The sequence below is a fragment of the Pelecanus crispus genome, chromosome 4 (assembly GCF_030463565.1).
Source record: "Pelecanus crispus isolate bPelCri1 chromosome 4, bPelCri1.pri, whole genome shotgun sequence".
Classification (NCBI taxonomy): Eukaryota; Metazoa; Chordata; class Aves; order Pelecaniformes; family Pelecanidae; genus Pelecanus; species Pelecanus crispus.
The window spans coordinates 6,856,611-6,882,814 of record NC_134646.1 but is presented as its reverse complement, the minus strand read 5'-3'; the positions used below and the strand labels follow the sequence as shown (position 1 = coordinate 6,882,814).

Below are 26,204 nucleotides of genomic sequence, written 5' to 3'. Positions count from 1 at the left end.
AAGCATTTTAATGGTTGTTGGTTTCACTGCAGTTACTGAACAGACGGAATTTTCAGAAGTGACAAGTGGCTTTCATTATCTTAATTTGTGAGTGCCTATTTTGTAATACTGTAACAGAAGCCTTTCCCAGAATAAAGATCCAGCACTCTGAAAATGAGAATTTTTATTTTCTTGTGGTGCTGATGCTTGTGAGAGGATTCAGTGTTGGCCACAGCTCCAAGGCTTTGATTTTTCTCCTGTTGCAAGCTTCCTAAAGATGGCTAAAAGGCTTTTACACTCAGAAAGGTCAGCTCCTCCTAAAATACAAACTAAAATAATTCTCATTTTTAATCAGGGAAAAAAAACCCCAACCTCAAAGGTGCTACTAATCAAAATTACAGAATATCATAGAAATAGAAAAGAAATTAATAAAGGCTTCTAAGCAGTTCAGCCCTCTTTGCCCTTGCAGGCATGGTGGTATGCTGCCACTTGTGAGTTAACTTGCTGAGTTTCTCAGGGACAGGAAATCCTGCCTGGTCCCATTTGCTTCCTGGAAAGCTTTTTCCATACCTGGTAGCTGGCTGGCTTATGCTTGCTCCTCACAGTAGTCTCTCTACAGGAGCTTCTGGCTCCCAGCTCCCTGCCGGGCATTCCTGGCAGCCACACTCCAAAGCATCTGAAACTTTCTTCCCCGAGTGTGCTCAAACTGATTGCCATAAAAGAAGATATTCCCCTCCTTCAGTCTTTAAAGTAATACAAGACAGCAGTGAACAAAAATGAAAGGTGGAACAGGTACCATCTGTCATGATGATCAGAGCTGCCTGATGAGTTTTGAAAAATAAACGGCCAATTCTCTGCTGTCACCATCGCCTGTAGCATGGACAAAAATGATAAGTGCTAAGGATAATGCTTCATAGGCTAAGTGTGTGAGTATAATGGGGAGAAAGTGTGCGAAGAGTGAGAGAAAGTTGGGTAAAGGTCTTACTAAGAATTCGTGATGATTAAGAGAATTTAAATGTTTTAAATTATGATTCACAAACATTACAGAAGGTTTGACTATTAGTCAAACTTGCAGGTGCAGGTTTGCTCAATATATTTTCTTAATACATTTAATCATGTTTTGATCAGCCACTGTAACAGAGATAGAGCAAGGAACAGAAGGGCTCATGTGGGCAATAAGGAAGCATTTTTATAATACACATAGAAGAGAAATTACTAACCACTCTTCTAGGAGGAGCCAGACATGACCAGCTCTCCAAAGACAGAAAGTGATCACTCTTGTTGTATATTAACTTCATTTTCTTAAGCTACCAAACTTCACTTGCTTGTCTGGAGAGCAGACTCTGCTCTGTTTCTCTCCCTTGTTTTCCATGTTTACACGAATGGTGCTCAAATATAAAGAAAAGTTTATTTATATTAAGTGGTGGTTGGTGCTACAATTACAAGTCACAGCCCAGCAGCAGGAGTCATGACGTTTTGTTTCCTCGTTTGGGATGGACAGAAGGAATGTGCACAGGAAGTGATTTTCTGGAGAGTGGAAGGAGAAGTAAGGGATGAGAAACAGATGAAAAGAGAATGTAAGTTATTTACACTCTTGCTCTAAAATGTGTGATGGACCCCAGCTAGATAAAGGCCTGTATTCTGTGTATTTTAGGGAGGCTATAAAGAGTAACACAACTCTGTCCACTGCAGATTCTGGTGTGGTTTTACACGTGTTTGTGAAGTCAGAGGCAGTTATACTCTAAGAGGTTGCCAAGTTTGTATTTCTCCACTCACAGACTATTCCCTGCAGTCTGTTTTCTTGTGAATTTTTTTTTTTTTTAGCATAACCAGTAAATGCCATGACACAGAATGACTTCTTCATTTAAAGAGGAAGAGATTAAATAATCAGGGAAATTAAGGTTCATGCAAGCATTAGATTGTAATTTATAAAACTTGCTGACCAGTTTGTCACTGCTGTTACATCACATTTAGCAAGTCTTGATTTTGCATGTTAGCGGCTAAAGTAGGTATGATTTCACCACAGTAAAATCTGATTTTTAGTTGTCTGTGACAAGAGAGTGAGTAGATTTTCCCCACAAGCCCTTTACTGCAGTGTTAGAGATGGTGCTAATTTGCATGGCAGTGTCCAGCACGCATGTAGTCGGGGTACTGCCCACATCTGAGGTGCCATTTCAGTCCATGGCTGCAAGAGTGGCTCGGGCAGCTCCTGGGGAGCACTCGCCTTCGTTAGCGCCGATGGATGTCCTCTCAGCACAGCGTGTGGCTGACATCATTCCCACTGTACAGAACAGGCACGCTTGGTTTCTCCTCAGGTACCTGCTCTGTTTTTCTGTAGGCATTTGCCAAACAGTGCAACATCTAGCAAACAAACATACACTGCCTTGCCTTTGGACAATGCTGCTAAGCCTATGTGTTCCTCCAAAATTTACTTTCCTGGTGTTTTGTGCAGACCTGTTCACACTTTGCAGACACCCTCTCCAGCTGTCATTTTTTGCTTCCTGTGAAGATTCCTGAGCTTCCTGTGACTGTGTAGCACTAGGACAAATTTTTCTCCAAAAAGCTTTAACTGGTCTGGTTATGTTTTGCAGACTGGAAAATTTTAACAGCCTTTTGAAAGTTTGCTTGGATCTGTAAACGGTTTTTTAGGTTTGCGACTGCATTTACAGTCTGGTCTTCAATTAGAATTCTCCAAGCAATTTCAAACTGCATACCTGATTCAAATATAAACGCTTTAAAAATATTTTTCTTTTTTGGAATTCTGAAGTCTGATAGTTGTCAAAAAGTCCTTCTTTCAAGGATTTTTATATATCTCAGATTTCTGAAGTGCTGTCGTACAGCTAAGTTGTTCTTCATTGTGTAGTAGTAGACCGATAAACAAATGTAGTGTCTTTATCTCCGCGATACCAAAGAAAATGAATGTTGTCATCTCCTGTCTTCCTTTTCAGTGTTATTAACTGTTTTCACAGAGAGAAACAACAATTTTGCTTCAACCGCTCCTATTTTTTTTTGCTGGAAGAATACCACCACCTCTGAAGAGCTCGAGCTTTTGTTCCCTACTCATTGGCATTTCTTCTATTCATGTAGACTTCAGGCATACTCTTCTCTTTCTAATACCCCGTACTGTTCTTACATAGCAATCAGTACACAAAAGCTCTTGTGAGGGAGGGAGCAAGGTACCTATCTCCCACCGAGCTGCTTGCACAACTGAACAGCACTGTTGTTTTTGAACAGCATGTTGTTGCCCTTGAGGTGTATTTCCTATCAAGCCTCTTAAAAAGCATTTGACTTTAGGCACTGTGCGAAGGGGCATCAGCGTTATCTGTATGAACGCTAAGCCTGCCTTGCTCAGCACTGAGGAGTTCTAAATGTCATTTCTATTCCGTCATATTTTGTTATCAAATACTTGTAGTGAAGAGCAATAGCTAAGATGATGTGAGAAAATTTGGCACTCTTTTTAACATGCGTAAGTAGGGTGGAAGGCCAGTAACAAACTAAGAGCTTCCACACAGGCATTCCTAGCTCAGAGCTTACTGACTGTTAGCAGGGAGCAATAAGTCTTTCGAACAAGACGGTAACATTAGGTGAAAGATTTGCCCAATAAATGAGGCCAGTATAAATGGCATTCACTGACAGTGCCAAACTGCGTGCAAACAGCTATTTCACCAAACAGCAAAACTTGACTCAAAACTCTTATGCATAGCCCTAGCGTGGGAAAAGACAATGGCTGTGGCTGCTCAGTCACTATTGTAGGCTCACGGAGATGAAAATGGACAAATCTGCAGGTCACTTTGGCATGGAAAGGGGGAGATGTGGAGATGCTGTTGCTCTTCTAGCCTCTACCCTTCCAGGAGCTTCACCTTTTCCCCCAGGTCTCCCCAGCTCTCTCACAGCGTCATGGGGGTGGGGGGAGAGCAGAAAGGAACAGTGTTGCAATTAGTGAAAATCCCTATAAATGGCACCTTCAAATCCTGCAGTCCGAAAGAGAATAATTCACTTTCAGTAGTTGTTAACATGGCCGTTAAGATATCGACAACAAAGGACTTGGTGTCCAAATGTTCACGTAGCTTTCCAGGAAACTACTCAGCTTTCCAGGAAACTGTTTTGAACTAAATAACAGTAACGACTGCATGCACTCCAGGGTCTTAGCCTCATCCTCTCTTCAAAGTAAGTTGACCACTAATATCTTTCAAGTGGGAGCTGTGATTCATGAGTAGGGCTGTGCCCTGGGTTTGCTCTTGTGTCCCCACTGCAGGGACCGCTCTGCACCTCACGTAGCACATCGCAGCACACTGTTGTGAGGAAATAGGAAACTGGGGCTGGTTTACCTTAGCAGGCCAGACCATAAAATGCAGCTGTTCAACCTAAGCTTTCTCCCAAAGCTTAGCTGCTGCTGGAATGGGGATGGGACTGCTGAGCATGGGAGCCAGGGTAAGGGAAGGTGTCTATGCTTGAGAATCATTGCCCTCAAGAGTCGATAGAGTAGATATTGTCCTGGTTTCGGCTGGGATAGAGTTAATTTTCTTCCTAGTAGCTGGCATAATGTTGTGTTTGGGGTTTAGGATGAGAATAATGCTGATAACACACTGATGGTTTAGTTGTTGCTAAGTAGTGCTGACACCAGTCAAGGACTTTTCAGCTTCCCATGCTCTGCCAGGTGCACAAGAAGCTGGAAGGGGGCACAGCCAGGCCAGCTGACCCAGCCTGCCCAAGGGGCTATTCCATACCATATGGCATCATGCTCAGTATAGAAACTGGGTGAACTTGGCTGGGGGACAGCGATCGCTGCTCGGGGACTGGCTGGATGTTAGTCGGCAGGTGGTGAGCAGTTGCATCCCCTGTTTAGTTTTTTTTTCTCCCTCCCTGGGTGGTGTTTCTCTCTCTTGTTCTTCTCCTTTTAATTACAATTATTTATTTATTTATTTATTTATTTTTCAATTATTGAACTGTTCTTATCTCAACCCACGAGTTTTCTCACTTTTGCCCTTCTGATTCTCTCCCCCATCCCACCGGGGATGGTTGAGCGAGCAGCTGCATGGTGCTTGGTTGCCAACAGGGGCTAAACCATGACGGTGTGCAATGTGGAAGTTTTCTGATTGTATTTTTATGAATCAGATGCTCAGTGTTGGTACTTCATAGACAGACTCTGTTTCCATGAGTTTATGATCTATAGGACTGTAGCAGGCCAGCGCAAGGTAGTGGGACATTTTGAGAAGACAATAGATAATTGCTGTTCGTGTCATTTGTGTCTAGTTACAGTACCCTCTCCTTCAGCAGCTGACTCTTGACTCTTCATGTGCCCTAACTTTAGTACAGCCAGAACACAAAATTATGCAGTGACAGCCTGCTAATGGATGCTGCAGACTCATCTGTGACAGACTGTGGGTGAAAGGAGACATCATCATTCTCTGATCTGACACTAACATCTGGATGACCTTTAGCATTCAGCTGGTCTGTTTGCCTATGTGTATAATAGGGTTGTTGCCTACTTCTGCAAAGTGCTTTGAAGTCATTACATATAAGCTTTGGTTTGACATAAACTTTTAATAATATTATAATACTCCGTCTCATTTTTAAAAGGCGTGGTGCTTCCTCTTCCTTGTCCACTATGGCTTCCTCTTCCTTGTCCACTATGGGGATTTTACAGTTTAACTATTACTACATCTCTCAGGTAGCACAGTATGTTTATTAATTTTTAGAAGCTGACCTTCTCACATGTCTGTTTCCTGCAGGATGGCCTTCCTGTTTCACATAACCTTGCTTTGATGGTAGAGAGGTTTACTTTGTTTCATTGCCTGACAGTTACTGGCTCATATTTCTTACAATATATTAATCACTACAGAAATGTCAAGAAATGCAAATGTGGAAATTGCTGTTGTGTTATCAGCCTGCAGTTCTTCTTTCTTTAAACCAGTGCTGTACTTGGGAGGGATATGCTCAAAGACTAGTTTTGGTAAAGGTACAGATGAAACTATTTTATTTTTTGATGGGTAGGATGAGTCCTATGTAGAATCTAAAGTACCTTTCTTAAAATAACATTTGTTTTTTAATTTCTCTCTTTATACCCCAAGAGTTTTCCAGCCGCTCTGTAAACCAGGAAAAAATAAAAAGAACATCAGGGTAGGGAAGATATACTTCATATGCAAATGTTATAAAATAGTAGCTTTCTTCCAAATTGGGTTCTGTATCTTGCAAAAGGGGAGTTGCTTAGTCGCACATTATGAACCAGAGATCTGAAATGTGATTGTTAAATTCCAGCATTTCACAGGATTACTTTACTTTGTCTAAATCCTTTTTTTGAAATTGAAGGAACTTCTGCAGATTTATATTATTTTATGTCAAATTTCACAGGCTAGATTTCATTTCGTTCCTTGAAAAGGAAATAAGCAACCTCTGCCCCCACTGAAAAAGCCTTAGACCCAGAAAGATCTTTCCACAATAAGGGAAATTATTTTTCTTTCACGCTTTCTTCTTCATTATTCAGAATTCCAAGACTGAAGATGACAATACTTTGCACTTTTCTATTTCGTTCTGATTTTGTATGTGAAGTCTGTGGAAGCCTTTTCTTTGTTAATCTTTCCTGTGAGTTTAACTTGGTAAGGTTAACCTCTTTTTCCAAATGGGAAACTAAGACACAAGTTTGAAGTGTTGGGTACCTTGAGTACTTAAGTGAAGACTTGAGTAGCTTGAAGCTAGATCCATGCTTAGATAAGGTAAATACTAGAACTGCAAATATGATGTCCTTAGGAGAAGAATAACACCACCAGTCATTCTTCATCTTTGTGCAGCTTTTCTTCAGGCAAAGTAAATAAATTTTTCAATTATGGTCTTCCCCTAAACATCTTGGGGTTTGTATGGGTGTGCTCTTCCCCATAGCTGTTAACAGACTTCACTTTACTCCTTTATAAGCATGACTCACTAATTTTTCTGTCATGATAGTTCACGCTGTCTTAGTGTCACTTAATACTTGTCATACTTATGTAAGTCCTTTTTTACAGCTGGAAGCAGGGATAGAAAACCCTGTCCTCGTATTTACTGAAAAAAACATACCCTTCCTTCCCTTACAGTTGCAACTTCCTCTCTTGGGGTGAACTGGCCAGTCAATTGCAATTTACGTGCATACTAAACAGAGTACTGCTTTGCCCGGCATATTAGTCATAGGCAGTGTGCTTCAACCCTTTTGGGAATTCCCCAGCCAGGAAGGAGGAAAACATTAAAATCAAAATTCCACCACTTATTTCTGAACCTCAGCTGCTTCCACAGGCAGCAGTTGCGGATCTTCTGGGTCTTAATGCAATTCTCCTGCTCCTTTAGCCAACGTAAAATATCTGTTTCATTGCTCTTCTTCTTCCAAAGACCCATAGTGAAACAAATGCTCAAGGCCGTCTTGGATGCGCATGGGCAGGTGTGAGTGGCATGGAAGCCCCAGCAGACCCACTAGAAGTAAGTGACTGTTTTGGCTGTCCTCTGAAGTGCTATCTGATTAACAGGAATGGCTTGAGCTTGTGCAGGTATCATGCATGTCACTTTGTAGATTGACAATTATGGGCTCATTTTTGTGTTTCAGTAGATTTGTCTGAATGATTTACGCTTTTTAAGAGTAGAAGGAAGTGTTAGAAATATTTTTGGATATGGCATTCTTAGAAAGAAAACCTTCCCTAGTGTTTTTTTTTAAACACACACACCCCCCCCCCCCCCCCCAAAATATCTGGTCCTTTTAATTTGTTATTTTACAAAGGGTAGAAAGTGATTCATTTTAGTGACCCAACAACTTCTGTGAGCAGTATTCAGGCCAGTTGGTGCCAAGTGTATATATAGCTGTTAGATCTGTGAGTTGTCCTATTCAATTTAATAGGACTCTTAAATATGCACTTAAATACATGCCTGAGGCCCAGATTCTGAGAACGATTCAACATGTGAATAACTCCATTGACTGCCAGGTAATTGTTCAGATACTTTAAGTTGAACATGTTAATGTACTTCTACAGGAGGAGGGATTAAGTGTTTTCTGGCATGGAAGTCAAGTGCTCCACATTAGAGCTCAGCAGGACTGGCCATGGAGCAAATATGTGGTCCAGATTTCTGCCTGTGAAAAGACAAAACAAAACTTTTCTTTGATCTTCTCCATTTTTATTTGGCATTCATTTTCTTCGGCTAGATAATTTAATTTATTTCAGGAGATTTAAGACCTCAGAAGTGCTCACGCTTTTATTCTAGTTTCTCATAATGTTGGTTGAGAATTTAGGGACAGGAAAAAAAAAATCCCTGACCAGGTATCTGAACATAGTAAGTTTTATTTTTCTAAGTATGTATCTTTTTTCCAGGACAGTTCTTCTGATACATATCTATATACATCTATATAGATATATATCTAATAGGTCACACGTTCATGACAATCCACAGAAACTTCTTGGAAATTATGATACACAACATTACCATTATAAAAATGAGGGTTTAGCTGCTGTTGTCCTGCATGGGCAAAACTCCACACTTTAAAAAATGGAACAATTACAGACCAATTTCTTAATTTCTCCAAATGGCCTATTTGTTTTCTGTATTGCTTGTTTTGAACCCATTGTGCTAAAGTTTATTGCCTTGGGCCTGCAAGCACTTACCAGGGGCGATACTACTAATTATTCTAGTTCCTGTAAATGAAGGGAATTACTTACGCCCACGTCAACTTATGCTCAACTTTTGTGGCTTTTACTACTTGTTTGTCTTACAATCTGTAAGATAATTAAAATCCTATTTTGTGTTCTATGTCTCACATGGTACAAATAGACATAATTTTGTTTATTTCTGTGTCCATTTGCATAATGCTTCAATTAAAACAGACTAAGCAAGGTTAAATCACATGTACCCTTCAGAATCTTCTGTCAGCAGGTGTAAAGGTACTGAAATACAAATGCAATGTAAGAAAATGTTGCTGTTGCAGTTTCTTTACGTGCACATGGCAGGGAGGATGGGACTTTTATATGATAATCTTGACTTGAATAGAGAGTGCTGAACACATTCATGTTTGAACTTTTCTTTTCTCCAGTCAAGGCACATATCATTGTCCAAAAAGAAGACTGTATCAGCCAGTTCTCTGGAACAACAGATCCTCTCACTGGAAAGACAGAGACGAGAGGTAATCTTAGGTTTACCCTTAACCTTTACAGATATAACCTCTAAGACATATATTACAATATCAGTAATATGCCCAGGGCAGAAAATCACTGAATGTGTTATCAGTGTTATTTACACTGTGTTTATGCTGCAGTTGGTTTTACCTGCCAGTCCAGCAAGGCCTATGTTTTTCCTGTGGGAATCTCACCCTGCGCTCTTGTGAGATGATTTCTATGTGGACACTTTCTGCTTTGCATTTCTTCACAGCCTGAAGCGTGCAAGCACTTAAAATTATGTTTAAACTAGTTCCTATAGTCCTACTTCTCTCTACCAAGCTAGGCAGAGTTACACTTGGAGAACTGTTCCTAAAAACAAATGATGACTTATTGTAACGCGGCTATGAATCTAGAAGAGCAGAGATTTATATGGTACAAAGGGCAAGTTTTCTTAGTGATCACTATTGTAAAGGCCAAGGAACCACTGTAGGTAGTAGCCAGTGGTGTCTTGGTCACAGGTAGCAGCAAACTGGAAGCCGTTCTTTTGCTGAGTGTCCTAAGGAGAGACCCTGTATCCTACAAAGCAAAATGATTCAGAGGGACCTATTTGTTTTTCTCCAACAAAAATGCATGCACACTGAATCCACTCCTACCTCTTAACATGCGTGGTGTTAGCCAATCTTACTATCTTGCAGGCGTGCACTTGCTCGGTTTAGTGGTACTGAGAAAGGCAAGCGGGGTTTGCACCCAGTAGTAACTGCAGTCAATATGAGTCTTCAGTTCACTTGTTTGAAGTCAGAGACCTTCTCACTGGAAACATGTGCATGGAACCTAAAGCCAACTAAAAAGAAAATCTTTGGCCATTTAGGAGTTGCAGCTTGGGATTTGTACAGTGTTGCAAATGATTCACCTGTAACTTAATGTGTATTTGCATGTTTCCTGAATGTTACTTCCTGAACGTTCATGTACTTTAACTGAAATACCAAAGCACTGGCAGATGGGCCGTAAAGGTTGCCAAACCTTAAACTTGCTTTTTCTGAAATGAACTTGCCAGATAATGAGGAGGTTGTGACACTCATAGCTGGAGGATTAGAATGCCAGTCTGGTTTTTATTTATTGACAATGTTGAAATAAGGGTTATTTACTGTGACTTCCTGATAATTACAGCTTCTGGAGGTGAACAAGCAATGGGATCATCAATTTAGAAGTATGAAACAGCTTTATGAAAAACAGGTAACAATGTTGACTACTATAGCAACTACTACTGGAATATGTATGCCACCTGCTGATAGTTAAGTCTGTGCTTAAATACCAACCAGCCATAGCTATAGTAAATATCTTAAGGGGGAAAAATATCATGTTTACTTTGTCTTTAGCTCACAAATTAAATGAGCTTCATCACATAAAAGTGAAGCTAGTGTGTGTACAATCTTCAGTAGGACAAAATAACCAGAGAAGCAGGGCATCTCTAAAATAGTAGTGGCCAGGGTGGACATGACAGCAGACATCTTCCTGCCCTCCACAAGGTAATAAAAATTTCTCATGCTTCAGAGCACAATTAATTGAAAATTAGCCTGCAGTGCCTGGTGTGCCCAGCCACTGATCCACATCATCACATATCTGTTGGTTCTTGTCCCATCTCTTGTGGCTGGCTTGTGAAGCCTGGAAGCTCTCAAGGGCTCCCTGTAGTGTGGGAGCTCTCAGAAATCTTCCATGGATGCTGCCTTCTATAAGCAGAGAGACTTTTTTGCTTTTGAGAAACTGCTATGTACAAAAGCTCTTCATTAAAAAGAAAAATGTGAAGAAATACTTTTTATTTCCTTTTTTTGTCAAGATCCCATTGGCATAGCTTTCACTCCTTGCTTGTGGCTGTGTGGCATCTTTGCTGCAGACGTTATAATCAGCTGCCTGGTGAAGCTGGCTGCTTACAGTTTTGCCTAGTATTCTAAAAACCAAGCTGGTTCATTCACTGGCACTTCTCATCTCCCGTTTCCTTCTATGAAAAAGGAAGTTTGCAGCATGACCTCATGTGTTTATCAGGAAAATTTTCTCTCTAACATTTTCCAGTAAGCTTTACTGAGATCTGGATAATTTCTTTGATTCCGCCCCCCCCCCCCCCCCCCCCCCTCCCCTCCCAAAGAGAAGAGGAACTTAAATGGCTCTTCCCCATTTAATTTGGGACCGTTTTATGCCTCTGGCTAGATCAATTTGGATGTGCACCACTGCAGAGGGAGTCCAAATTGCAAAAGAAAAAAAAAAAAATAAAAGAACATTAAAATGGAAAAGTCATTTGGAGGGACAGACCCATGGTAGCTGTCCTTTGGCAGCAAAACAGTGCAAGACCCAACTGGGTTAACGCCAACAGAGAATTTGCCCAGGATCATGAAGAGTCTCCACTGCAGACAGAGCAGCAGAGGTTGGAGGTGGGGAGGGGAAAGTAAGTGGCTGGGGACTTTACATGCAACCAGACCCGCTCCTTTACGCTGATCTGCTGAGAGCTGAAAGGATTTGAAGGCACCTTCGAGGTGCTCTGCCTGTCAGGATCCTCAGTCAGCCCACCATGGTCTGTCACTTGCTTTTCAGCTGGCAGAAATGAAAGCAAAACTGGACGTGTCAGAGAGGAGAGTCAGTGAGCTGGAGGAAGAGAGACATCAACAGCATCCAGAAGATGAGAGGTTGCAAGCCGTGGGCAGAGAAAGGCCATGGCAGGGAACGGTAGGAGGGTGCACTCTGTTATCACGTTTGTGCTCGGTGTCGAGCGGTGTCTTGCCTTTCCTCTTTCTCTTCTTGCGAGTGGCAGGGTGTGGGTTGTCGCACAGCTGTGAGATGAGATTGTGGTGTTGAGTGCTCTTCAGTATTGTACCTAAGGCAGTGGCTGATCTGTCTGATCAGAGAACAATGTAGAGAGAGAGAGTCATTTCAGTAGAAGTTGGGAGAGAGCATGGCATTAGTGTGCGTAGGGGACTAAAGAGCAGATTGATCGGAATATTGCAGAGATTTCCTTCCTCGCTGTTTGGTTTGGGGTGAATTTGTGAAGGAAAATGCCACAGTGATTTCAAATGGAATAGGAATGTCATTGCAGGTGTTACACAAAGTGCTTGACAATAAATACTGAAAGAATTGAGCTCAACACCCACATTTTTGCATTGACAGTAAAGGCTTTTATACATGTGCTAGCTATCTCAGCTCCCCGTAAATATTAGGCGATGTAGTCAGTGCAGTTATTAGGGCTGAAAGTGCCTGGGCTGATCAGCTGCACTAGAGCAGTGTTCACCTCACCCTGAGGGTGGTTAGGCACCTCTCTCGGGACTCATTAGGCACTGGCTCTTGTGTAGGCATTCGCATCTAAAGCTAGATCCCTAAGCTGAATTCCCACCACAATAAAACCACCAACCTGAGTGATCGGCATATACGTGCCCAAAGTATACACACAACTGTGTCCTGTTTTACAAGCACCACAGGGTGGTGCTTCCTGTTCTCATTCTGCTTCATGGTATCACACACTTCATAACCTCTTGTAAGAGCTTCTGGATGGTGCTCTGACAGCTGAAGTCAAGCTTCTCTATTCGCTTGATAACATGAAACAAACTTGAAAACAAGTGGCAATCACATCATTTTCAGGCTCAGATAAGATGCAAGTTAGCTGCTGCAGGAAAAGAAATTCAAAGCCCTTAGCTTTCATCTTCATAAGCAGAACATTCATCTTGCTTATCAGTTACGGTATGGTCTTAGCAAAGCACGTGCTTGATTTCCAACCAATAGGACTGTTTACATGTTTTAAAGCAAAATATGTCATTACGTACTTGCTGAATCACTGCCTATATTTGTTCCAAGCGTGGATTCAATGTGAGACAATCCATCTTCCTGTTCGTATTACTAAGGTTTTTACTGCCTGCCCTTTAATATACAATAGCTGTGAAAAATAGCCCTAGCTACCTTTTTGAAAAGGTAAGGATGAGCAGTACACTCTGCCAATTTTTTTTACTACATATTGTCATTTAGTTCATTATTCATATATAATCCAAAAAATTCTTACGGGGACAGGTTAATCTGCATGGAACTTCAGCCTTAGATCAGCAATTTCTTTACAAATTATACACTCAGCCAGTTAAGTGCTTCTGTTTACTCTGAATTTCTTTACTTTTTGCATGTCATGCAGGGATGCAGGGGACCTACACCTTTGCAGAGGTAGCTGCTAAAAGCAGAGATTTTTGAATTAGCAACAAGGGTTGTAACACCTGTGTGAGCAGCTGTGCCAACTCAAGTTACCCTGTGCTGCCCACAGGGCAGGATGAAGAAAAAGCAGTGCCAGGGGATGATTCAGGAAAATGCATAAAGATATGTTCAGCTTGAAAGCACGTGAGCAGGCTTGTTGCTTTAAAGTTCAGCAGATGTGGAAGAGGTCCAAGCTGATAGATCTACCAAGACTAGATTTTTAGGGCTTTATGGTTTTGTTTGTTTGTTTGTTTGTTTGTTTGTTTTCTGCAGCAACTAACATTCTTCATACCTGTGTTTGTTTTTTTATATATATATGCGTGTGTGTGTAAATGTTTGGGGTTTTTTTTTTCTTTTCTTGAAAGGTAAGGACACTTTCTTTTTTAAATGTTTTACTTACCCCCCTGTAGCCATGGAGCTGGGATGGGCTGTACAGGGCAATTGCCAGAGCAAAGTAATAAGATCTTTGTTCTCTACTTGCTTATCTAGTCCAGCAGCCTGGCAGTACTTTTTAAATTTCTTTACTCAGAGTGGCAGTTCTGTGAGTGCTCTGCTGAGCCATTTAGGAAAACCAGCAGCACCAAACAAACCTGAGACAGATTACATGCTGCTGCTGGCTTAGAGAGCTATTTTTTTTTTTCAGTGCACCTGGAGGTATGGCTCTCAGAGAATGATAGTGTTGTGAACTTTATCTGTCCCCATGTCCTCCATAGCCCACAGAGAAAAACTGACTGTTTTGGAGGTTTCTTTTTTCTTTTTTTTTTTTCTTTTTTTGTTCTCTCAGGGCATGACTAGGTACCCAAAGACAGGAATCAAAGACCAACCTAGTCACTGGGAAGTGTAGGTGCCATAACACCTAAGATTGTGTCGAATAAGAAGATAAGAAGCAATAAGATGTAAGAATTCAGATGGTTCAAAAACCTGAACAAACCAGAAATTTTTAGTTGTAAATGGCCATGTTTGTGGAGGTGTCAGCCTCTGAGAAGGACAGTGTGTGCTAGGAGCTAGGAAAAGAGGATGGCAAAGGTGAAAAGAAGAGCATAGCTAAAAGCCTATATGGAGTTTAGTGTTTTGTTTTTCTTTAGTATCTTAAAACATACATGCACATGCCAGCTTGAACTAGCTCCTGGGTGAGTTCCTATACTTAATGCAAAGATACCCTGCTAATCTTGCCCAGTTTTTGGAGAAAATGAAATGTTCCAACTAACTTAAAGGAAATAAAGCTACCTCATGTGTAGGCAACAGTTTCTTCAAGGTGTTTTTCAGTGGCTCAGTTAGCACATGGTGATGCACTTCTCGTAAGCCTGAACAGTAAATGCCTAGTCACTGGCTACACAGAGATATGCCTGTTGCACGTGAAAAAAAGCATTCATATGGTGTCCTGTGCATGTGATTGTTGGATCTCATTTTTTTTCATCACATGAAGCAGCTGCTGAAGAATTTTTGAAATACTTTCTTTTTTTGTAAAATGGGCCATTCTGTTTCATATGTCTAAACGCTTTGGTCTAAGACAGTCTGGCAAAAGCGGGTTAGTGAGGAATGCATTACCCTGGGAGAGAAGCTTACACAATGCCACTTGCTTCAGGATCTGATTTGGATCTTAGCTTTCTTCATTGTAAATTGAAAATAGCCACACTGAAAGCCCTAAGAGAAAAGAATCAAACTTTTTGGTAAATCTGTCCTAATAATTCCTATAATACCATCTTGAAAGACTACTGCATACATCCTGTTGCAAGTAGGGACATCTTCCTGGTAGTTTGCTGGGGTGGCAACAGTGTAGGCACATGCACTAGGAAGGGTCAAGTTCAAGTCAACAAGTGCAATGGGGTCAAAGAAAGTGGATTTTTAAGCTTTGGTTGGTAGCTCAGTAGTTCTTGAGCAGGCTGAGACCTGCCTCAGTCTCTCATGTAGTGGAAAAAGCCCTCAGGCTATGCGATGCTGAGGTCTGGTTTTGTCTTTAATGTTGCATGACAGTGGGAATGGCTGGGGCTCCACCAGTGTTTAGCCCTGGCCTTACACTATGAGTACATAAGAGTAATGCAGGTTTGGGATGATCATCTCTATGGTACTGATCTGCTTTGGCCTGCCAGCTTTCTCATAGCTTTGTGCAACTGCAGACTGTAGAGAGCAGGGATTTGGTTTGGTACGTTGTCTCTGTCTCGTCATATGGTGAGGGGTCAAAACAATTTCAACAGACTTTATCATATTTGGGTTTTACTAACCATCTGCCTTCCTGTTCCCTCCCTTCCCAGCTGTGTTTGGGACAACGAAAATGCAGCACATCTGCCAGACAGGAGATATTCTGAAAATTGTTCTTGAAAAATAGTTCCATCTGCATTTCAGCAGCCTATCTCTGTATTTTTGTGTCCCAGAAAGAAACAAGGGTCCTTAGTGAAGCTCTCCATGAAATGAAGGAAGAGAACAAGCTCCTGAAGCAGAAGAATGCCTCAATGATCAGAAAGAAAGAACACTATGAGTGTGAAATAAGTCGCCTCAATAAGGTATGAACGAGTGAGCCACTGACCAGGACCTCTTCTTTTAATTCCAGGGTTTCTGTTGTCAGTGACACTACCAGATGCCCATTGTTTCAATCCTGGGTGAACAACCTGTTCGTGGTAGCAAACTCATAGAAACATAGAATCATAGAATCGTTTAGGTTGGAAAAGACCTTTAAGGTCATCAAGTCCAACCATTAACCTAACACTACCAAGTCCACCACTAAACCATGTCCCTAAGTGCCACATGTACACGTCTTAAATACCTCCAGGAATGGGGACTCAACCACTTCCTTGGGCAGCCTGTTCCAGTGCTTGACAACCCTTTAGGTGAAGAAATTTTTTCTAATATCTAATCTAAACCTCCCCTGGTGCAACTTGCGGCCATTTCCTCTCATCCTATCACTTGTTACTTGGGAGAAAAGACTGACACCCACCTCACTACAACCTCCTTTCAGGTAGTTGTAGAGAGTGATAAGGTCTCCCCTGCGCCTCCTTTTCTCCAGGCTGAACAACCCCAGTTCTCTCAGCCGCTCCTCATAAGACTTGTGCTCCAGACCCTCATGATTATTGTTAGGGAGCTAGGGAAACAAGCAAGAACTTACTTTAGCTATACCAGTGCATGCTGTTCTTGGTAGGTAGTAGGATTGCATTGTAAAGAGGAAAGTTAAAATAATCTTTGGCTTCTGCTGTGAAGCCTCCCTGTGTGTCATATCTAAGCTCTTTCTACATTCTCCCTCCTTAGAACAAAAGGGAAATGTCACAAAGATGCTTTCATATGTATCCAGTGCAACACTGTGATTAAAAAACATTCAGACAGTTTAAAAACTGTTGGTTTACATATTTTCTGTGTTTGAGAAAAATGGCTTCTCTTCACAAGACATGCTCCTGTCTTACTTTTTATATACATACATATATATTCATACATACAAGTATGTATGTGTATATATGTCTCATTGAGGAAACTGCCATAAAATGCCTAAATGGGATTTATTTAACTGAGGGAAAGTAATAAATGTAGCTTTGTTTAATCAAAAGATCACATAAAGCAGTGGGTGTTTTCTAACAATTTTGTATTTCATGGTGAACCACAAACACTTCCTGAGGAAATGCACTGCACTAACCATTGCTGTGTAACTTTAAGTGATGCACAAGCTAAAGGGCCATGATGTGCAAAAATTAAGGCAAAAAAGTAATGTTGCCATATTCAAAAATCTGACAGAATGTATGATGTCTAACTCTTTTTGAAATGCATTAAGAAGACTTGCTCAAAGCCTCACTGTAACTTTCATTGAAGGTCTTTTTTATAAAACAGCTTATTTCAATGTTTTATTTTGCTGTCTTTTCTTATGATGTGGTTGGAACTAAGACAGATGGGTAAACAGACCATACTTTTAAATGAAACTTCAATTTCATGTAATACACTTTGCCATGAGTAATACTTTACTGATTTTCTGTGTATTTGCATTCTTCAAATCTCATGTTGTGAATGCACACAAGACTGGATGGGAACCTCTGTGCTCTTTTAAGCCTAGTCCCCTGCTATTGCAGGGGCTTGAAGTTCTTACAAATTCTCTGAAATTAAACAACTTTTTTCTTGAAATTACTTAAGCCCCTTCTGCTGTGCTTCTGCTGGAAAGCTGTTCTGGAACTGCAACCCTTCTTTCATTAGATGCTTTCATCTGTTTCAATTGGGCTGAATGAAATTCAGCGAGATGATATTAATTTGTTCTTCTGGTAGCAGTATCGAATGGATCTGCTTCACTCCTTGCGTGAAGCAGATCTGTCCTCTCCATGAAGCAGAACTGTCCTCTACTGAAAATATGATTGCTCTCAGGGGCACTTGCTCCTTCCCTATAGCTAGAGAGAGCAATCGTATTGTCACTAGAGGACAGTTTAGCTAAGCTGACCCAGCTCTTCTGGTCTTTTAAAATACAACTATGCCTGTTAATATGCATGTTTTTTCATCTTGGTCATTTTAAACTGCTTCGTTCTCAGTTTATGGAAGATACTACTACTTGTTTCTAAGTACATTAACCTTTTTACTTTAAGTACATTGATCTTTTTCTTTTGGCTTCATCTCACTTTGATCCCATAATCCAGAGTACCCAAAGTATAGAGTCCACTCTGATCCTACTTTGATGTCTGCGGCATGACAGTGGTGTTGCAATGCCATAATAGTTTGCAATGCTATATCCCAAGATTGTTGGCTTTCCTGTGGTTGTTTCCTTGCTCACCAAATAGTTGAAGTACAAGCAGAATTTCTTATTTCATAATTTCATTTCAAAATTCATAAATTCATTTCAAAAAACTTATTTCATAACTTTTCCGCAGCACCATCTCAACTGTTATTTAAACATAGACTAATAAGCTTTAATGTATTTCTCCTGTTAAGAAGATCTGTTTTTTATGAAAGATACCAGGTTAAAGAGTGCTTTACTCCATCCCATTTCTCATGTCTATAAGGCAACTCTTCAACATTTCCTCCCAAGCCTGGCACACTTCTTGAGGTTAGATTAAGAGGTTTCTAGGTGCATGGACCACTTATCCTTTTCATAGCTTTGGAAACCAAGGTAGTTATTTTTCAGTCATACAGTTTGATTTTTGACGTGGAAAAATTCAGAAAACCTCTGTGCTGCTTGTCTTGCAATTTCAGTTTTCAGTTCTCAGTACTTCTGAATGAATGTTATTTAATACCACATTAAGTTAAGCTCAGTTTAACGCAGTGAGCTGTGAGTTGTTTCTTATCGGTATGTCTTGCTGCTAGCCATCCTGCCACTGCCACAGTGCTCTATGTTATCCTCCTTATTGGAAATACTGTCTTTAGTCTTGCTTTCCTGTGTAATGCCTTCCTCCTTGTACTCATTTTTATAGTGGAAACAAAATACGTTACAATTATATGTATATAATTTATAGTTTAATTTATTTTGCAACATACAGCTCAGTGTGACTGTCTCTCTTACCCTGCAGTTTCATCTAAAAGCTACCAAAAGTGGTAGCTTCTGTTGGGATCAAATCCTTTCTTCAATCCTTCATTTTCCTATACAATTTTTTTCAGCTTCCTTGAGATATGATTTTCTGGGGGGTAGGGGAGTGGTTTGTTAAGTTGGGTTTTTTTGTACTTTGACTTCTAATGAAGTAGGAATAACCAAATGATCTGCAAAAATTGCATACAGGAGCAATTACAGAAGGTGCCTAGAAGTTCTCTGTCATTTCTCAAGTTTGCTAATTTGAAATTACAAATCTTAGTTACATATTTAAAATACCTTATTTACTTTTAATTTGAAGTGTCTCATGATAATTTTATTCACAGTTGTTTTTTAAAACCAGTGGAACAATAATATCATAATTTATTCCGTAAATGACTCTAAAACAGCCCCACCTTTTGTCAGTTCAGAGTGATGGGAATTTTGAAAGAAAATATTCCAGTTACAACTTGGAGTATTAGCTTTATTAGTGTTTTGTCTCCATTTTATACTTGGGAACCCGAATCTCCTATAATGACATAATTCTTAATAATTTGCTATTGATCTAATAGCAACATTACAAAATTTTACTTTTTTTTCTCCCCATACCTAGCACTTCTCAGCATGTCTTTTACAATCTTTCCTCAAAGATTTTGATCTGGGGTTAGTATGACCCTAAACCAATTCAGCTTTATTCATCTACAGTTTGTTATTATATTTGAAGTGAGAAAATGGTGTCTCACAGCATTACTTCCAAATGTGGTTTAAAAAAATCCTCACCCTATTTTTCTCTACTGTTAACCTTTTGAAGATCGAATTTTCTGGATTTTTCTGGCTTTTTTTCACCATTATCCTGAGATGTAGAACCTCCTCAAAAGAAACCCAAATAAACAAAAAAACCTGAAGAACTGCCCAAATACCTAATACGTCTATATCATAATATGATTCTAGGAAGTGAGCTGCAAGAAAAATAGTCAATATAGTGACATTTGTTCAAGAATTAGGAGAATCGTCAACAGCTCATGACTATACATACTTCAGTTGTAAAGGTACGTTACCATTTGGCAATGTCAGGACGGCCATGATCAGTAAGATACGTCTTAGTGAAGCAGTTTTTACAGAAGACAGAGCCATATAAAAAGTAGGTGCAGCAGACGACTGGGAAAATGGTGTGTTGTGAAGGAAGGTCACTCAGTTATCTTTGAATTAGGGCATCTGAAGTGCTTTCTTTTCAGGATGGTCAAATATTTTTTGAAGAAGAGGTTGCCTGGAGAGGCTGTGAAATCACCCTCCTTGGAGGTGCTCAATACTCAGTTGACAGGCCCTGAGCAACTTGACCTCCCTGGCCCAACTCTGAGCAGGGTCTTGGACCTCCAGACGTCCCCTGCCACCCAAATGAGTCTCATGATTCTGTGGTTGTCAGCAAGATTGAGATGTATCCCACGTAGGCAGGGGGAAGAAGAAAAGCACGTTTCACTTGTCTTTGTCCCCAGCAGTACGCTTAACAAACCACACGCCTGGGAAAGGATCTGGGTTGCAGTCAGCCAGGGAACGCATCATACGTACTGCAATATTGTCAGACTTCACTGATGCTTGCTGCTGCTGGCAATCTATGCCCAGTCTAAATGCCAATGTGAAACTTGTTTTTATTATTTGTTTTACTGTTTGTGCAGAGCACTGCAATTTCATAGCCTAAAAGAGGTTAGCAGTGGCTCAAAGGGGCAAAAGGGGGATTAATCAGTAATCGTCATCCTTCCATGTTTATGTTCAACCTTATTTATATATTGACATGGCACAACAAACTTTGCCACCATTATACCAATTTCGCTTCTGCACAATTCTTAGGGACAGTAGCTCATCAGATAAAAAGCCTCCCTATTCTCTTCTGTGCTCTTTGTGGAAGGTACTAATTTTTTAAAAAAAATTTTGTTGGCCTTCTGATAATACTAATCCTTGGGTTACTTTAGATACTGGTTCTCCTGCTTGGCCACTTCCCCCTCTGCCTCTTCCCCCTCCAAATTATCTTCCCTCCTTCCCTTATGGCATGAATGGAGTATGGCCAGCAAGGGGAAGCTGGGGATCATTAGCAGGAATTGAACTTTCTAAGATGGATTGAGTTAGCTGAGTCCATATCTTATGTGAGAGACATTGAAAAGTACTGAACGGTGAATTATTTGTGCTAGGGAAATAAGAAATCTGTAAGTGTAGTGTGTGGTTGTTGATAGAGGGGGGTAAGAGCAATTTAAAAATTATCACAGTCCGAGGGACAGCTGTGTAATACTGTTAAAAATAAATAGAATCTGCAAAGAACTATGGCAGAATTTGACTGAAAAATAGAGCAAGAGCATTATCCATGTGGTGTGTGTATTCGTAACTCCCTCTAGTGACAAGCTATAGAGACTACATAACTTCCTCTCAACCAGAGGGTTTACTTCAGTTCCAGTTGAAGAAATGTGTACTCTTAGTGCAAAAAAAGTTTCAGTCAGACTTTAGTGTAGTCACATTTTTAGGCCATCTTTGAACATTGCTTTTATGTTCTTGGTTTTTTTGTTTGCTTGGTTTTGGCCTCAGCTGACTTTAGACACCTGTCTTTGTTTTTTTCAAATTTTGACTTGCACAGGAAAATGGTGTTTATGAATGAGATTTGCATCTGTGATTTCCATAGGTAAATGTTGGTTATAGTTATAAGTAAAAGCACAGTCCCCTAAATGACACTGTCTCAAATTCATGGATGTAGTGTGGGCACTTTGAAAATTTGCACCTAATCATGTATATATGTTATTCATGGGGTTTATATCTGGTGTATATAATTGAAGCAACTGCAAATGAAGGGAAAACCCCCACAAGTCTGTGACACACTCTAATCTGTTTATTTGGAGGGCAGACATTCTAATAACTTAAAAGGATTTTTTTTGTGTGTGTGTGTGTAGTGAATCTCTGTGTAGTAATTTTGCTGTTTGACGTTGCAGGCCCTTCTGGATGTGTTGAAAAAGCAGCAGTCACCTGTTCTTGGGACTCCTTCAGAGAAGGGTGACAGGAACAGCCTTGAGGACATGAGAACCCAACTTGAAGTTCTCAGACAACAGGTGAGAACAGCTGGAAGTAAGCCTGGATGGATTTCGTACAGCACGATCTTGCCCTTTCTCCCAAGAATTGTGCCTGGTAGACTTGCTATGTAGAGCTTTTGACAGGAAGAACCAGTTTAGCCGTAGCCCATTCAAATGGTGTTTCCTAAGATGCTGTCATCACAGCAGCGTCCACGAAGTGAAACTGAGTCCTTACAAAGGACTGGAGCAAGGGCTTGTGTAGGACTTCAAGCAGCAGAATGGCTCTCCTGACTCTTGGAGACGTCCTGCCAGCTCTCTGCTAGGGGCTGAATTTCATCCAAAGGGAATGCTAAACTTTGTGAGTTACTGATTGTGTCTTCTGCTCCTTTTTTCTTAGAAATTGAAAGTTTAGTGAATTATCTAAGAATTCTAGTCTTGGAAAACTAGAGTGTTGGCATTGCAGTTTTTCAAAGTGTGAGGCAAAACATTTGCATCCGTAACCAGCATACCAATCACTATAGAGAAGTGTATTTATTTTTTTTTAATCTTTGTTCTGAGGAATTCAAATGCTTTGTGCACTCTTTTTTTTTTTTCTATATGAAAGAATCTGTTTAAAAACATGATACTTTTCAGATAATTTTATGTTTTAGGTCTGTCATCCTGGACAGTGTTAGGGTTAACGTTATTGACACACAAATGGATGTGATCAGAATGGGAATTTTATTCAATGGGAATAAAATACTTGTTTCTGTCACGTTTGACAGCAGAGCCAGATTTTGCTCTCTAATGTAATGCTTGCCACATGCTGGAGAATAAAATTCTGCACTTGATTGTACAGTAATGAGTTATTTCATTCTACACAATAAAATAGAGTAAACCAATTTTTTTTCAGAATTCTCATGGGGTATCCATTTTATGAATGTCTTTTTCTAGTTGTATGAATCAGTACAGTGAGTCCAGAATTCCTTCTGCACGAAATGGAGCAGAAGGCTCTAACTGTACGGAGGAGGGACTCTTGGGACAAACAGCAACGTGACAGAGTCTCACCAGAGCTTGGCTGTCATCAGCCCATCCCTGGCCATGACAGAAGAGATCATAGAATCATAGATGAAGGCATTCATTCCTTGGGAGATGTCCCCCTCTTTCTCAGGGCAACAGAATATATGGCAAAACTGTGACAGAGTGGTTCCCTTGCAGCTTCAGCAGATTGTACAGCTGGGGAGCGGGAGGGAGGTGGGACAGCAGAGAGGGAACTGGGAGAAAAGAAATGAGGAAATACTGAGGAGAGAAGCATGTAGATGGACAGGGATACAAGAGACCTAGATTTCTGCAAGTGACAGCTTTGCCTCTGCTTTGGAGGGTCAAGGGCGCGCACGCCTCCTCCAGGCACAGGCTGTGGAGCTGAGTCCCCACGCGGCCACACAGAAAACCTTTGTTCCTTTCACACAGTGTTATTCAGGAAGGGGGTTATGTCTAGTGGGGGACCATTGGGTCCGAAAAAAACCTTGCCAAAATTAGCTGCAACAGGCAAGTTGTGAAAATAATTTATAGAGCCCTGTGTTGACTTTTTTCTTCCCCTGAGGTATTAACATTTCTTTAGTCCTCCTGTGAAGTCATAGTGCTGCTGCCAGCAAAAAGAAAACTAGATCTGTATGACGGGCAGGGCATGAGCCACAGCAAGCAAGTTCTTTGGAAATAGACTGTTAGCAGGCTTTAGCGACCAACCAAGAGGACATGAAAGGACTTCTGAAAGTTCTGGTGGTGGTTCCCGCCCCAACGTGCTTTTGTTGTTATTTGTCAGTACAGGTGCCACCAACCTCCAGCTTCTTACCAGGTAGATGCCTGCCCGTTAGCTGAAGAATTAAGCCATACAGCTTAACACCAGTTAATTTATAGATTTGTGTTTTGCTTCTGAATCTGTGTGCTTGCTGCCTGTGCCTGCGGTAGTCAGATACTTTTTAATGGGATGAAGCACTATGATTCCTGACGACATAAGAAGAGCTAAGCCATTGCATCATTCAGTATTTGAAAGGCAGCTTACCTTCCAGGAACAGGGTCAAACCACTGTATTTCCATTTTGAATTGTGTACATAAAATTCCCTTCTGCTTCTACACTGGGACGGGTAGGTTCTTTGGGCTGCAGTTGAGAGGATGAATTAGAAGTCCTATACTGCAGACAAAAGGTACATGCGCCAATTATTTTTCCACATAGAGTTTCTAACATCTGGGGCATGATAACCTCCTACAGGGTTTTTGGGTTTTTTTTTTTCCACAGTGCTCCAGCCAAGGTCTAAATTCCTTGACAGTGCTGACTAGTCCAAGTCTTCTGGTCATTAATATGTGACCATGGCTCTAAATACTATCACTTATTCTGCACAGATTAGTCCTTTGGGCCACACCTTCGTTAGACAGCTAGCACAGTGAGTAAGGTAAAGCTGCAGACAGCTATGAAAGGGGATAAAATGAAGCAGGCTCAAGGCCAATGGTATTCAGTGGGCTATAAAAAGGCAGGACGTTATTTGACGACAGTGGCTCATCCTTAGGTTGGATAAGGTGATAACATTCTGTCAGACCATGTGCTAGAATTCAGTCTTTTGTGCTGTGCCAGCACCTCCTGTCTCCACCAGGATGCTAACTGCTTGCCTCGGAGGTACAGGGAGGAGTTAAAAGGGCTGATAATTGAAGAGAAAACTGGAAAAAATGTTGGTAAAATGTTTGTCCTACTACTGTTTATCCCTTAAAAAGATCCATGTCTTTAGTATTTGCTATCTCATTTATAATATTTAAAACTGATATCTACCAGTCAGCCTTTTAAATTACAAGGATCTATGAATACTGAAGCTGTGGACTGTCTCGATTGACGGGTGCCATTGGAGAATAGCCATTGCTTGTCACTTTGGTCATAAAAAAGACGAGGGAAGCTTTTTGTTGCAAGATTGTAAAGAGGAGGGATTCTTTTGGAATGCATTCCGCTGCTTGGCTAATGTTTAAAAAGCAACCAAACCAAGTGGATGAAAATTTCCATCATGACTCTGCTGAAATTCACATACTTGGTCATAATGATTGCAGGTACAAATATATGAAGAAGACTTCAGAAAGGAGAGATCTGACAGAGAAAGACTTAATGAGGAGAAAGAAGCATTGCAGAAAATTAATGAGAGATTACAGTCTCAACTGAATAAACTAAACTCTCAGGTATGAATCAAAAGAAAGTTACCATTGCCAGCACACACACATTATATTTTTATTTTCTTACTTTCCACACAACCCAAGGCTTTCTGGCTTCCATTAATTAACATTGGCTTTATATTAGGTCACCACCTGGGATGAAATCATTCTGAAGTAATGCAGTAAGAAGACGAGAAATGATTAGAGATGACTTCCAAATTAAATAGATGAAGGGAGTATTTATTGCACAAACTCTTCAAACGTATCTTAAAATGGAGGGGGGGTAACCAAAAACAAATCCAGAGGACTGTTGATTGTTTCACTGGCACTGGATATAAGAGCGGTAACATCAAACCAACTTTTGAAATAAAAGCTTCTGTAATGAATCCTGACCTCTGCAGTGGAATTACAGAGTAATGTTAATATCACTGAGGGAAAAAAATTGTCTCCATCCAAATTAGCTGAGCAGCCACTGCAATAATTTTTTGTTGCAACATCCTTTTTATCTCTTCACAGTAGTGTCAGTATTCTGTTCACATTCAGGAAGCCATAGTAAAATCACGGCATGCAAAACTCTGAGCTTTCTCAATCCCCTTTAAAAATGATGAAATTTTGAGGTTTCCTGTCTTGACAAAATTGTGCAATGTTTTAAAAGAATGGCCAAAATGTTCTGTGATGATTTATTGTCCTCCCCAACTTTGTTGTGAAACAGAAACTTTAGTATTGGCTTGTTCTCCACCAATCCATACATCGATACTAGTAGGGTCTTGCAATAGTATCAGAGTCAAGGGAGTGAGGGGCATTTGACACCACCATCAGCTTGAGTGGGAGTGGAGAGCAGGTTGGGCATCCTGGCCGATGCTGGGTGCTGCTGCAGTAAGGTCCCAGACTTGTCAGTGCTTTTATGGGTGCTTGGAAGCATTTTGTGCAAGTGTAAAAATAGCAATGCCAGAGGGAATGCCGTGATTTGCCACTCAGGGTATCCCAGGCATTGTCCATTCCTTGGACAAATCTGTTATCATTGCATGCAATAACTTTCAGATATATTTCCCCCACCCACCAGCCCACTCCTGGGTGGTTCAATAAGGTAAAGAAATCTTTTTGTAGGAGACAGAGTACTCAAAGACACCTTCTTCCTATATATTTTTATATTGTCTAGAGACTGTAAAAGACTAAATTTCTTGTACAACCCCAGCTGGTCAATGGACACTGTGAGAACCTCTCACAGCA

At 40.6% G+C, this 26,204-nt stretch overlaps 1 protein-coding gene across 1 annotated transcript in view; it reads left to right on the top strand.

Annotated features, from left to right (window-relative positions):
• TNIP3 (TNFAIP3 interacting protein 3) overlaps window positions 1–26,204 on the top strand; it is a 75,372-nt gene that overhangs the window by 36,373 nt on the left and 12,795 nt on the right. The window contains exons 4-10 of the mRNA XM_075709406.1: window positions 7,336–7,422; window positions 9,020–9,109; window positions 10,251–10,316; window positions 11,667–11,798; window positions 15,671–15,799; window positions 21,729–21,845; window positions 24,876–25,001. Coding sequence (XP_075565521.1) covers window positions 7,336–7,422; window positions 9,020–9,109; window positions 10,251–10,316; window positions 11,667–11,798; window positions 15,671–15,799; window positions 21,729–21,845; window positions 24,876–25,001 — 747 coding nt within the window. The remainder of the gene's footprint in view (window positions 1–7,335; window positions 7,423–9,019; window positions 9,110–10,250; window positions 10,317–11,666; window positions 11,799–15,670; window positions 15,800–21,728; window positions 21,846–24,875; window positions 25,002–26,204) is intronic.